This window comes from Branchiostoma lanceolatum, chromosome 6 (assembly GCF_035083965.1).
Source record: "Branchiostoma lanceolatum isolate klBraLanc5 chromosome 6, klBraLanc5.hap2, whole genome shotgun sequence".
Lineage (NCBI taxonomy): Eukaryota > Metazoa > Chordata > Leptocardii > Amphioxiformes > Branchiostomatidae > Branchiostoma > Branchiostoma lanceolatum.
The window spans coordinates 6,501,310-6,515,495 of record NC_089727.1 but is presented as its reverse complement, the minus strand read 5'-3'; the positions used below and the strand labels follow the sequence as shown (position 1 = coordinate 6,515,495).

The following is a 14,186-nucleotide window of genomic DNA, read 5'->3' as shown; positions in this document are numbered from 1 at the left end:
TCTGTAATTTCTCAGAAAATCTTTCCAGTCGTATAGATTGAATCAAAAGATATTATCATTTATTCCTGGATGCCTAAACTTCACAAACGTCCTTTAAGTACTGTTTAGATATGACTTGTATGAAGGCATACATTTGTGTGGTGCTCTGATTGAGTCTGAAGTATTGGCAGGCCATTTCCCTGTCTCTCTCATTTTCCTGAGATGTATAAATGAATATGTTTGACCCCAGTCCACCAGAAAAGCCCACTGAAGGTCAGAGCCAATTTGGTTTTCCCCTTTTCCCGCTGAAGGGTAAGGTCAGAGGTCGTCGCCGGCGTGCGTCAATATAGCCTGACTGAATCAGGATGACGTCTCGACAAAAGGTCTGCTAGTGGGTCAGTAATAGTCCTCACTCTCAGTGAGTTGAGCTTGTCTTAATTATGATGTTTATGACTCTGGGAGAAGAGATGCTGTTCAAGTCCTGAGTCTTAGTTCACTGTTTAGAAGTGGTCTCTTGGCCTTGCACTGATTAAACTTTTATCAGAAAAAGTATCAGAAGCCATTTCTTCAAATATTCATCAGTTGATGGTCAATTGATATCTAATGACAACTTTCTATATGGGCAGAAAAAAAACTGATTTGGGTTGTTCTACCAACCTCACTTTCACCCAGTGGCAGGTACAGACAATTGCTTTCAAAGAGCTTGCCTTCCTTGAGTGCTCTCCAAGTTACATTCAAAAAGACATCCATGTACCAGCAGGAATAGGTTTTGTCTTATATAGACAGAGACAACATAATCTTTGGGGATTAATTGTATCTGAGTAGAACCCTGTCAGCAATATTTTTCTTAAGCGCTTTAATGAAAAATCTCTAACAGTCAGACACAAAAGGAAATAAGTATTGAATAGATTTTTCCTAAGAAGGCTTAGACAGAGCCAACAGAAGCTCTGGGGATTAACTGTATTCTGAGTAGACCCCTGTTTTTCTAGATATGGAACAGACTTTGCTGGATCAATACCTGATCTCGCCTTTGCTTTCTGTGAACAATCCAGGAGGTGAATGGGAGGGACAATGAGAATTTGATATATCCAGGAGAGCTACAGACTTAGACAGTTATTCATTACTGCTAGGGCACCAGGATGACATGCACTGCTTGCCAAACTGGCAGAAACTTCACATGATAGAAGAACGGGATGAAATTCTAAAGTCTGTGATTGCCGTTGGCTTATTGAGCCACACGACCGTATCCAAACAATAAAAGAGCTGCTCATGCTTGACTTGTGATACAGGCTGGAGGGTGTTGCCAATTATAAGTTATGTTATACTAGCTTTACCATTCGTTATTGGCGCTTGTGTTGGTATCAGTGAAAATCACTTGGTTGGTATATAAACGGTGTGTTCATCTAGTGTTCTCAAAGTTGTTTGTATCTATTTATATGGATATGGATTTACAGTATAAGGATATAATTTCAAATCATATACTGATATAGCCCATATCTTTTTTATAGTACTAGTGTTTTATACTTTTTCTAACCCTTGCCTCTTCTTTCACAACCAAAATCAAAATCAGCCAGCAGGACGATTTAAGTTTTTGATGAGTAAACAATGGCTTAAACAAACAAACAAACAAACAAACAATCAAACAGCATACTCACCTCCAGTGGTGGATGATGAGGGGTCTACAGCTAGCACAGCCACCTTGTGTCCTGAATCTGTCAGGAACTTCCCAAAAGCCTCAATAAAGGTGGACTTCCCTGCACCTGGTGGGCCTGTCAAACCTGCAGACAATCTCAGTATATCAGCCAGATTTATAAACTTACAAAACTTGAAAAGTGTCAGTGAAACAGTTAAGAACTCTAAACTTAAGAAATGAGTGGCTCAGATATTGTCCAGAGGCAAGGCTATTGCCTCTTATATTCAGTGAAATTAAAAAGTAATTATTAGTTTAATGGCTGCATTCCTGGTAACATGGGTAATGTCGACAGTACATGTAAATAAAGTAAAGTCATACTTAAGTTTTTCCTTGGGGATCATCATCATCTAAAATTCTCTTTACAGAAACAGCCTCTTTACAGAGTTAGAGCACACATAAAGTTTGACCTCCAATACAACTTGTCATACATACATACTATCTATCAGGTCCTTTCCATAAACCGGTAGACATGTTTTAGCCCGGGTACGATCCTCCATAGTTCACCCCTGGCCCATTCTTTTTGCTTACTAACCGTTGTTAGAATTAACGGTAAACTTCAGAGGATCAGGTACCCAGGCTAGACATGTTTCAGTTTCTCTAACATAGTTTAAGGTTTATTGTTTATTGTTAAAACGACAGCCATTAGTGAATTACACAGGTGCACTTCACTACTCTTCCTGGAGTCATATACTAGTACATGATAACATATACATTACATAAGGTAAGGCACGGACACTGATCTTTTGGCATAAGGAGTCCATAAGAGAAGTTTTCCTAGGGGATTGTGTGTACATTTTCTTTTTTGTGACAGAAAATGACCTACCAATCCGGAAGGCAGAGGGTTTTTTCCACTTGACCCTTTTTTGTTGCAGGTGTTCCAAGACCAGCTGAAGCAAGGCCTCGGCTGCCACTCGCTTTCTTCTGTGAACCGACTCAACCAGGGTGATGGACTCAGCCAGGCTGGCCCGCTGTCCCTCCACCAGGCCTTTGAAAAGTCTCTGCACAGCTGGATGCTGGGAAAGATTTTCTTTGGGATCTTGTAGACATGGTGAAACAAGAGCCTCAGCTGGTTGGGTGCAGTACTTGATTTTCCCGACAGGAAGCGCTGGTGAGTGGTTATTGCCCCATCTGGATATTCTGCTTGAGGCAGTTCTTCCACTTACCCGAACAGGTTGGCAAGGATCGGTAGAGAAGTATACAGAAGTTCCATGTCTGTCTGCGCGTAACATTTGAGATATAACACTAGGAGAAAGTTTCGGAACCTTTCTACTGAATATACAACGGATCATCTTTTGTTTCGTCGTGTGTTCCTCCTTAACTACAAATAAAACGTTGTCTTATGTTGCTCTTAATATGTTCCTAAGCAAGCAGGACGTTACATAATACGAGAGATGACGTTCATGGTTCAAATATAGCTGACGTATACAAACGAACTACCGACTTGCAAGAACGTCAGCTGGTCATCATCGGATCATCGATCGCCTAGAGCGAGCGGTTGCCTCACGCGTCACGACGAGTCATTGGGCGAAATGAAGTCTGTCGTCATGAAATAAAATGTGGATACAGATCTAACTTGTCGATTCTAGTCGTAACTTGTCGATTCTAGTCGCTGCTAGCGTCTAGATTGGCACGAGAGAGTCAGAAACAAGAGAAAACTGTGCGATTCCGTCGTCTGTTTTCCATGGGCGCAGCCATCTTTTAACAGGGAGCATGATGGGATAGCTTAGACTATGCCACTTTTTGATAGGGGTGGTATTATTTTGATGTGTTCTTAATGATATTTCACATATCTAGCACGCTGGGCTTTATAATGCAGATATCTATCCACATTATAACGTTAAATGTACAAAATTTGAAATAAAATTAACCATATCTATCGATTGATATGTATTTCTAAATCGCGTTTGAGAAAAAAATAAATGGACGCCCCTAATGACGTCACGGGGGATGCCGGTAATTTTCCATGAGGTCAGTGGACACAACAGAAACTGCTCTCGACCAGTTCTTCCGCAGGTGTTAGCAAACGGAAGTCGCGATCAGCACAGTATCTTTTCAACCAAGGGCCTCCCTGGTTCCCTCAGACCACCGAGCGGGCGTTTCTGGGTCTCGTGAAGCTCTAGAGATCGGGATGGAACCCAGGATTTCTGGGTACGCAACAGCAGCAGACACGACCGTTATATTTTCAACTCGCGATTTTCACCAGCTGATGTTTTTGTTACGATCTTTGATATCACATAAACATTTGACCTTTCTGTAACCTCAGCTTCGAAAAAGATGGCCTCCTTACTTCTACTGAACAGGACTATCTCTCACTGCGTGCCCAGACTGTCCAACAGAACTCCGGTGTACACGAGGGGGTTGTTTGTAAACAAATGGAGGACACCGAACAGTCCCAGGTGCCATCTCTGGTCCAGGAACGGCAAAAACAAACGAGACGCCGCCAACCACGGCATACTTCCTGTCGGAGCTCTTTGTTTTTCCTACGGATTCACGATCTTTCCCTTGTCGCCTCCCAATATTTTCTCCAATGTGATGAGAAGATTTGGCAGATCCAAAGATCCAGCCACTTCAGATGAGTCCAAGCCGTTGGTCACTTATCCACCAAAGTCAAAAGTTGGTACTTACGTGAAGAAACAACGAAACTTCGTGCTGCAGTTCCTTCTAACGATTTGGAGATACTTCCGGGTCACTCTGAGAGTCCTGTGGCTCCTGTACAGGTTTGGGCCACTGTTTTGCGTCTACCCTCTTACTTACACATCACACAGATTCACCACGTTGTGGTGGAAACTCTTCCTGAATGCCATCGAAGCTGCGGGCCCCACCTTCATCAAGCTGGGACAGTGGGCCAGCACCAGACGAGACCTCTTCACAGACGAGTTTTGCGACAGGTTCTCAAGACTCCACGTCCACGTCAAGCCTCACTCCTGGTTCTTCACCAAGCGCAGACTCCATCGGGCCTTTGGGAAAAACTGGAGGAAGATCTTTGTGAAGTTTGAGAACATGAGGAGGCCGATTGGTTCGGGCTGCATCGCTCAGGTGTACAAGGCCTACATGAGACCAGAGATGATCAAAGACGTAGAACTCCGAGATGAAATCATGGAGGATATCTTCCTGGTACATTCCTTTCTTGACAAGATTTTTCTTTCATTTTCATCATTGTTTCTTTGCTTGAAATGTCTTAAGTTATGGACGGTAAACACTTTTTTTTGACCTGGTTACTACAAGAGTTACAATTCAATTACATGACTTGTGTATCATAGAAAAAGATGATTAACAATGGAGACAATGGAATCAGAATCAATGTTAAATGGTTTGGGAACTTGTAATTCAGTCCAATTGTGTAATACCGCTGTCTCACAGCATAAAAATTTAGCTGACAAGTATCAAGGACATTTTTTTTAGTAAACACCCGGTGTGCTTTTAATCATTGCGTAATTTTTAGGGTTGGGCCGATCTTTGCAGGTCATTGAGCCCCGTTAGATATGATAGGGTAGATTTTCAAGGGAAAAATATGCACAACCATATCTGTCAATTTCAACAATGGGCAAGCTTCCTGCAATCAACACTGCGGAAGTTTGTTAGTGTGTGATCATGACGGGTATGATACAGATAAGTGAAATTTACTGTATAGATAACGAAATTATCTGTCCACAGGTGGAGGCTCCTGACTTCACAGAGGCGTGGGAGGTGACGGGGTTTGGAGACGTGCTGGGAAGTAAAGACAAGGAGCTGGACGATCTGGAGGAGGAGATAGAGAGGAGTAGGTTGGCACGGCAACGAGTGCATGGTGTGCAGAGTGGGCCAACAGGTGTGCATGCCAGTTCTAATGGTGGCGTTTTTAACCTCTTGCACACTGAAGTAACCATTTGGTAACCAATTCTCGCTATATAGCTATTGGTTACGGGATAGGGCAGCAGGGAGAAGGTTAATGTAGGTGTTCCCAGTAACTAAATAGATATTAACCTCCTCCCTGCTGCCTAACTCCAAGGACCATAGCCAATAGAGAATTAGTAGTCAACAGCTACTTCAGTGTGCTTATGCTTAACCAGCTTTATTGATGATAACATTCTTAGTACATGTATAATCTTACAACAAATGTGTTTATAGCGGTAACTCCAATGGCCAATTGTTTACTAATGTTTATGCATCATCAATGTTATTGGTGCAAGTTGTTTTGAACTCTTATTTCTCTGGGCTATATCCAGATTTCATAACCTTAAAGTTGTAATAATATCATACTGGTCATAGAAATTGCCCTGTGACTGGGATGAAGTAGGAATTCAGTTCAGATGTTCTCCCTTACATAGCCTGGTATCCAAACCTATTATAGCTGCTGAGTATTTGCAGAGACTGAGGATGCCATATATTGTCACTGTCAAGACATTCTTGTACTTTGTAGGTCTCTATTTGCTGGATTTCCATAAGAGACAAAAGAGACTTGGCAACTGTGATAGGTTTGGATACCAGGCTGCTAATACCCCTTTTGCTAGGGTCACATTTCCCAACCAGTACCTGGCAGGCAGTTTGCAGATAGAAAAGCCTGAAATGAAATACAACAAAAGTTACAAAATACACAAAGTAGAAAAAATTAGTCATGAGCATAATTTGTACATATTTTCTTCACATACACTTTTATCTTTGTTCCCACAAGCCATCCTATCGGGTCCGGTTTGGAAATGTGACCCTAGCATTAAAGGGAGTATACAGATGTGTTGTTGGCCATTACATGATAGTTATTGATTCCTTCCCTGTGTGTGTGCAGACGCAAGCAGTACTGAGGAGAACCCAGAAGGGTCTGACAGGGCGGAGTCTTTTGCCCCTCAGGTTCAGGATCAGCCTTCCCCTGACTCACAGCTCCATGATGAGTTTGAGGGACTCATTCCTGTAGCCATCAAGGTATGCAATTCCCCCATTCCTCTCACATTCAATATTTTTTTACGAAAAGTGAGTACTTAAAGCCAACAAGGTCTCAATTTTACTTGAAAACAATGTATTTGGTAGAAAATAGTATCACAAAGTTACATGTAAGTTGATTCAAATCCAACTTCTACATTTGGACATAAATCCTACCTGGCCACTTACCAACAAAATTTCTTTGTCTGACTTGATAAAAGTTTACATCATTGCGTTCTTACTAAGATGTTCAGTTCTTTCATAAATATGTTCAACTGTATATTGGACATTCATGCTATTTCATTTATGGTTGTTCCATCTCCATCTTTGTCTCTTTCCCCTCTGCCAGGTTTTGCATCCCGGCTTGTACAGGACAGTGAAGCGCGACCTATCCATCATGTCTGGTATTGCATGGCTGCTGGAGTGGGTGCCAGGGCTGAAGTGGCTCAGTCTGTCTGAGATCGTTAACGAGTTTGGAGACCTAATCATGAGTCAGGTAAACAATCTTTTTAGTTGTGTTTTGTGTATGTTAGTGTAGATGATAATACATCTGTATTTGTATATCCGGTATAAACCACCTTCAGCGTGATACCTCAGCTTTGCAGTCACACAGCGTGGAAGCAGCTGGTCATATTACACTGAATGATTCGTCACGCTAAAGCTTTGCACATCAAGCTAAAAGCATTGATTGAAGCTATCTATGGAGGATGCCTCTACTGTACTTGGTGGCAACAAGTTCCATTCTACACATTGCCTACAGTGATATGTAGGCTATTAGTAATTAAAAATGATAGTAGGGCTGTACCAATTAAAAGACAAAGAAAAAAATTGTTTGTACAAATTTCTGGTGTTGAAATGAGTCTTCATTTATCTTTTACCTTTTTTCAGATTGACCTACGACATGAGGCAGCTAATTTGGAGCGGTTTAAGGAATACTTTGCTGACATAGACGCCATCCGATTCCCCAAACCCATCCGGCCGTATGTCAGAAGGGACATTCTCGTGGAAACGTTCGAGGTGCAAAACTTTATCTCTGTTTTCTTGTGATTGATTTTGCTTTATGCATGGCCACGCCAAGTTAGTTGCTTGGTCCTCAGACATTTTTAAGTTAAAATGTAGAAAGTGGTAAGGATGACAACAGAGGGCTTGGACTTGGAAGAAAACCTGCATTGGGTTATATGTAACGTTACAGCTATAACTGTGTGTACCAAAGTCCGACAAGGAACGACCCTTTGAATGTACCTTTCTCAGGAGGGAGAGCCCATCACCAACTTCATGACGGACGACAACTCGGAGTGTCTGAAGGCCAAACTGGCAGAGATGGGGATAGAGGCCCTGCTGAAGATGGTATGTCACTTCTGCAATGATCATACTTACTAGTAGTAGAAGTAGTAGTACTAGAAGTAGTAGTACTATCCAGTATTTGATCATACTGCTGCATTTTTAGATAGAACATACTAGCTCAGATTTTCTCTTACAAGAGGACCTGAAACATACACAGCTTATCACACACAACAGACATTTAGTTGAACAAGTTCTGGCACTGCTCTAGCATAGCATCAGCAAAATGGACTGGTATGACACTGAGTGAAACATTAAGAAGAACAGAAAACCAAGAAGGTCAAACTACTTGTCAGATCTTTTGTGATGACCCCCACCCAAGAGGGTTAAAGGCGGTTACGGAAACCGGCTGGACACTAGGAGCGCGATTTGTCAGGCTACCCCAGTGGTCGAATAGACTAAGGGACAAATGAGATGAGCTGAGAGCATAACACTGCAACTTTCTTCCACGCTACAGATATTTGTGACCAACTTTGTGCACAGGGACCTTGAATAACACTGCAACTTTCTTCCATGCTACAGATATTTGTGGACAACTTTGTGCACGGAGACCTCCACCCGGGCAACATCCTGGTGATGAACGCCGACTGCTACAACCCCGAGCAGTGCAACAAGATGATGCTGGTTGACATGTGCGACACCGTCATCGTGAACGTGAAGCCGGTGGAGAACCCGATACGCCTGGTGCTCCTGGACGTGGGGATCATCGCGGAGCTGGAGGAACAGGACAGGCTGAACTTTAGGGATGTGTTCACTGCTGTGGTGCTGGGAGAGGTGGGGACTGCAGTTCTGTAGATATTTGTGTTCTACTGTTTGTTTGTTTGTTTGTTTTGCATAACAGGGATGTGTTCCTGCTGTGGTGCTGGGAGAGGTGGGGACTGCAGTTCTTTGTTTGTTTTTGTTTGTTGTGTTAGTATTTGAACTAGAATAGTCACAGGCTATATTGTTACCAATTGTCTGTCCGTCCTTCCATGTTTCATGTACTTGCAATTAGCCTACGGGCAAGAACTCGCAATAAACTTATCATAACTGGGATGTGTTTACTGCTATGATGCTAAGGGAGGTGGGACCATAGTACTGTAGATCTTTACTTTGTCTGTTTTTCTCTAGGTGTAACACACCGGTTTTGAACTGTAGGTATAAGCTGCATAAGTATGCCAGTATACCAGTATGAGTACAAGAAGTCTTTAGACTTTACAGTTTTCAGTACAATACAGTACTGGGACAGGCACTTTCCAACATAATGTTGGCTACTTTGATTAAAATTTATATACACTAGTGTAAATCATGATTTTTTAACGGGGATTTTATTATAGCGGCTTTAGCGGTTGCTTTTCAACCGCTATATTTTCATCATGTTATATTTTGATCACTATTCTGCCCCCCTCCCTCTTGCCCCGACACTGTACAGTAACTACGTTGTACATAATCACGCTCCATTCATTCGCCACGATGTGCAAACTTTGTACTAGTCATTCACACAGGAACAAGCAAAGGTGTTCTTCAAGAAATAAAGCATTTATTGTACAATTTGTCGTCATTTTTTGTACAAATGCAGTGTGTACTGACGATAGCACACACAAACAATTACTAGTATGGCGTCGTTACAGCTTATAATTTTACACAATGGTTCTAGCATGTAGAAATACCATTATCATTTCAAGTTACGATTAAAAAGTTTCCGCATTAAATGTCCAAAACGTTACGGCGTTCATATTGTGCTCGAAGATACAATAAGACGTACAAAATCTTCGCGTCACCTCAGCGTGCAGTCAATAGAATAAGGATAATGGCGTCACCGGCAACTTGAACAAAAACAAATGAAGAAACTACGAGAAATGCGATGTTAACTAAAGAATTTCTGGGGCAGAAATACAGTCAGATATTTAGCTTCAAATGTGCAAATGTACAGGCGTTCGTTGCAAGCTACAAATGTGACCGAAATCGGAAATCCAATACAAAGATTTCGCCGCCACCCAAGCGTACAAAAGACAACAAACAAGATGGCGGCGCAATTTCAAAACTAACAAGTTTGACAAAATCATCGAGCCTTTCTCGTGCTTTTCACGAACTCTTGCACCACGGGATCGATGTCGCCAAGTTTCAGGGGCCTACCGACTTTTTTGTGAGCGAAGTTATCGATGTCGTTCGTACCCTGGCGACGGACTTCTTTCAGGAATGCCTTCTTAATCAAACGCGCTGTCGACTCGTTGACTTCCCTCCCCAGTTCTTGCGTCATCTTCTTTGCTGCTTTCAGCGGCCCAACATCGATACAGAGCTTCGCAATCTTAGCCCTGACCTCCGGAGTGTAGTGGTTGTTCCCGCCACGCTTTCTCTTGCGGCACCTCGATGTTGGCGGCAGCGATGTCAAGCGGGTAGGCAGAGTTCGCTGGATTTGGCAGGCTGGGCAGAGTTGGCGCCGGCGGCTTCAAGGACGCGTTCGCGTTCAAATTCTTCAACCAGCTCAGCATTCTCTCTCGTCGTCAAATTCACGAAGGAATGACATTGTCAAAATGTGTCACGATTTATAGCAATGAGCTTCGTGTTGTTTGTCATAAATTGTAAATATGAATATACTTTCATGGCTTTGAAGTTGAGTAACTACACACAAGACTGATGAACTTTTTGAAGTCCCCGCGCCGGTACGTTCTTTGGTTGTTAACTGTACACCGCCGGCGCATGGCGTGCCATCATTTTCTTCATGTTTTCTCGCGCCTTTCGTCTGTAAACTGCCGACTTTTTCTTGAAGATTTTAATGATAATACTAGTATTCATGTATTTTTTCACACGTCAGTCACAGACACCTGTTTTAAATTTAGCGCCTCGTCCACAACGCTAAAATAAAGTGACGTGACCTACTCCATTTTTCCGAAACTGCTATATTTTCCTGCCGCTATATTAAAGTGATTTACAGTATATTATTCCATATATTTGACATGCATTTTTTTTCTGCCCACTAGGGGGAGCAGGTAGCTGAACTGATCCTGCACCATGCGAGAGCCAATGAGTGCAAAGATGTGGCTCAGTTCAGGAAAGAGATGGCAGCTTTGGTGCAGTCAGCAAGGGAGAACACTGTCACCCTGGGCCAGGTGTGTTTGCTGTTTAACTTCTATTAACATTTATCCGAGAGGTCACATATATCCTACCCCCTTAAAAAATGTGTCTAGAGAGATCCAAACATCCCTCAGTATAATGCACCACTGCATACGTTAACTGTGCATGTAATGTACCTGGTGGTGCTGTACTAGGGATCTCTCAAACACACTGCTTTTCAAAGTGGCAGATATATGTAACCCAGTATTAAGAGAAGGATAAATGTTTACAGTAATGTGATACTTTTGCTACCTTTGTTTTGTAAGGGAAATATGTCATTCTTTTGTCAGTAGGCCTTGATTTTGAAAATGAATGATGAGTTAACCACAGTGCTAGCCTGAGTACCATGCTCCCTAGTGACATGCTTGTCGCTTGCTAATCGTGGTTAGCAAGCGACATCCCACCGACTGTTTCATTCCACTGACATTTTACTGTGCTTCACTCAATAGATCAAGGTGGGAGATTTACTGAACAAAGTCTTCTCACTGCTCATCAAGCACAAGGTAAGAATCAGCACAAGATTTTCTTATCCGTAGAACCTCCTAAATCAAATTGGTGCATCTGTTGACCTTTCTGTTTATCACCTTATGCTTCGGTCCATTTCAAATCCGGGGCCCGGCCGGGATGCTTGCAAAAACGAAAAATACATATTAAAAAAAACACAACATATGGTTAGGAGTAATTTTTTAATGTTTTGTGTCTTTTGTTGTCTTTTATATCATGTTTTTTTGTTCCAACAAGCTGCCCGGCTGGGCCCCGGATTGGAAATGGAACCAGAGCATAAGAAAGACCTTTGTCATCTAGTGACTAACTACCAACCAGATGAAACTATTGACAAATGATCATATTATTTTTTTGATTTTTGCCACAGGTGAAACTTGAGAGCAACTTTGCCAACATGGTCCTGGCCATTGTAGTGCTGGAGGGGCTGGGCAGGACCCTGGACCCCAATCTGGACATTTTGGAAGCTGCTAAGCCCATCCTGCTGGGGACTAACGGGTACTGACCATTTCATCCGTGGGGGTGACTTCATCTGGTTGTTTGTTATTGATGATCACAAGATGCTACATCTTTGATTGAACATTGTTGATTTGTAGGTTTTAGACTGGATAAAGAAAGGACTGGAAAATACATTATACAGTTAATGGAAAAATGTACAAAAAGAAAACTTAGAGAAAATTTACCATGATACATTTGGAGCAAGATTTCCTGTGAACATCCAACACAAATTTTGTCCAATTTTTCCTTATCCCCACCATTTCTGTCTAGTCCACCTCTTACCTTTAACAAAAAAGTTCTTAAACCAAAGATACTATCGAAGCAAATATGTTTTTATTGCACTACATACAGTCTTCTAATCTAACATATACTAGGAAGAAAATTTTGTTCAACAAAGAGCATTTTCTGGAAGCAAAGCTTAAAGTGGACCCTTCTTTCTTTTGATGGATTCAAGATTGCCGTATCACATAGTTTTGAAAGATGTAGGTTTACATTGCATTGATGAATAAACCAAGATGTTATATCATATGTATTCTAGAGAACAAGTTGTTTTGTATGGTTATTTTGAAAGAAATGTTTTTCATAGTGGTGCTACAGTCACCTCTAGTACCAGTTTGACTTGTAAAATACTACCTATGTTGCATTTTAGAAAGCTTATCAACAGAAAGCAAAGCTTTCCTGGTTTAGAGATTGAGAACTTTAGACGATGTTATATTGTGCTCTTAAACTTAAGCATACATTGTATATTTGTTGTCACCAGAGAAAAAGCTATGTTTCTGATGTAAATGTTATTGCAGTTTAGTAACAGTATGCGCATTTGAATCTCATTTCCCAAGAAACCATTAAGATTGCTGACAGATACATTGCAGTGTCAGTTGTTGAAATGGTGATAGTCTTAGTTCTTATGGTACATACGACTTCACTAAAAATGCTCCCTTTTCCACTAGACAGTGATTGCAGTAACCAAAATTGGATTTTTGTGCCACATAATATTGGAATATGATGCAAGATGTGAAAAAAATGATTCAAAAGACAAAAAAAAACACAAAATGTTTTTAAAAATTGTACTTGATCCATGAAATTCTTTACGCAATTTGTCAAATGTTTTGGCTGCTCAGTTGCAGTGCTTTCACAACCTCTAGTGGAGAGGGATGTTAGTTATGGTAATTTGATCCCATCGTACAACTACAAGTAAAGTCAGGCAACTGACAAGGAAGCTTCTCACATTTTCTGCATGTTAATCTAGGAGTTTTGTTTCAACAAGCAGATTTCTCAAGCAAAGATGACTCAGCTCATGTTTTTTCCCAGTTATATACCTGGATGAAGTTAGAATAAACAGCTTACTATATACTAGTACACAAGAGGACCCAAAAATAATTTTTGATACCTTTTTGAGGAACACTTATATGTGCCAACCTAAAACATTGGAAATTCCAGGTCAATGTTCCAGTTGCAAGCTATTCTAGGGTGGGAAGAAAAGCTAACGAGGGCTGCAAAGTTTTAAGATATCTTTCATGATATGTTTTTGCAGCAGTATATAGTGTACAGGTACGGCTGTTTACCAGAATACACCGGAGTACACACAAAGAAGGTTGAAATCTACCAATTTGAAATTGAATAATAGGGTTAGAGTCAACTATACCTAGTTTGAATGATTATGGTTGTATGCACTAATTATTCAGAGCCCACTAAACGAACATAGTGACAAACATGGTGACAGGCCGGGAGCGCCCAGTATTTTCTGGTGATTTCTTGTTCCCTGGGCCATCTACATATTATTTCATGCCAAAATATGCATGTAGCAACCTGCAATGGTTACTCACCATAGCATACTGTATTTCAGTAGATATCCACCTTCTTCATGTGTACTCTGGTGTATTAAGGTTAATAGCCTATTGTATAAACTGACATGTCATTTAAAATGATTTGAATGCTGTAGCCGTTCTTGAATATCTAGTTGTTAAAGGTATGGTTATTAATTCAGATCGTCATAAAATGGATTAACTAAAGTATGACCAGTTCAGATAAAATGTTGCAGTTAAACATTGTTTAGGTCTATGGACGAAAAACATTGCAGTCTTACTTTGTGGTGCTGACCAGCTTCCAGAACTTGTGACAATTGTGGCCATGTTACTGTGTGTACAGTCTTACTGTAGGTGCCAAATATATGATGCTATCTGTTCTTCAA

The 14,186-nt window shown here is 41.2% G+C and overlaps 2 protein-coding genes across 3 annotated transcripts in view; one reads left to right on the top strand and one right to left on the bottom strand.

The window, feature by feature from the left end:
* Nucleotides 1-3,398, bottom strand: part of LOC136436292 (methylmalonic aciduria type A homolog, mitochondrial-like) — a 44,297-nt gene extending 40,899 nt beyond the window's left edge. Inside the window, exons 1-2 of the mRNA XM_066430142.1 lie at nucleotides 2,496-3,398; nucleotides 1,635-1,757 (exon numbers count right to left, since the gene is read on the bottom strand). Of these exons, the coding sequence (XP_066286239.1) occupies nucleotides 1,635-1,757; nucleotides 2,496-2,961 (589 nt within the window). The 5' untranslated portion in view covers nucleotides 2,962-3,398. The remainder of the gene's footprint in view (nucleotides 1-1,634; nucleotides 1,758-2,495) is intronic.
* Nucleotides 3,399-3,621: 223 nt separating this feature from the next.
* Nucleotides 3,622-14,186, top strand: LOC136436291 (uncharacterized aarF domain-containing protein kinase 2-like). 2 transcript variants are annotated; one of them, XM_066430141.1, is made up of 10 exons: nucleotides 3,622-4,786; nucleotides 5,327-5,432; nucleotides 6,435-6,568; nucleotides 6,915-7,061; nucleotides 7,454-7,582; nucleotides 7,817-7,912; nucleotides 8,429-8,680; nucleotides 10,867-10,995; nucleotides 11,449-11,502; nucleotides 11,871-14,186. In XM_066430141.1, the coding sequence occupies exons 1-10, from the start codon at nucleotides 3,947-3,949 to the stop codon at nucleotides 12,003-12,005; spliced, it is 2,022 nt and encodes a 673-aa protein (XP_066286238.1). In that variant the 5' UTR covers nucleotides 3,622-3,946; the 3' UTR covers nucleotides 12,006-14,186. The 2 variants fall into 2 exon arrangements, with proteins under 2 accessions (XP_066286238.1, XP_066286237.1); XM_066430140.1 differs by having other exon boundaries at nucleotides 5,327-5,480.

Excerpts from the sequence above, each read along its gene's own strand:
- LOC136436291 (XM_066430140.1), top strand. The coding sequence starts at position 3,947 with ATGGCCTCCTTACTTCTACTGAACAGGACTATCTCTCACTGCGTGCCC. Across the intron at positions 4,787-5,326 it reads TCATGGAGGATATCTTCCTG|GTGGAGGCTCCTGACTTCAC; the intron begins GTACATTCCTTT and ends ATCTGTCCACAG. Across the intron at positions 7,913-8,428 it reads TAGAGGCCCTGCTGAAGATG|ATATTTGTGGACAACTTTGT; the intron begins GTATGTCACTTC and ends TCCATGCTACAG.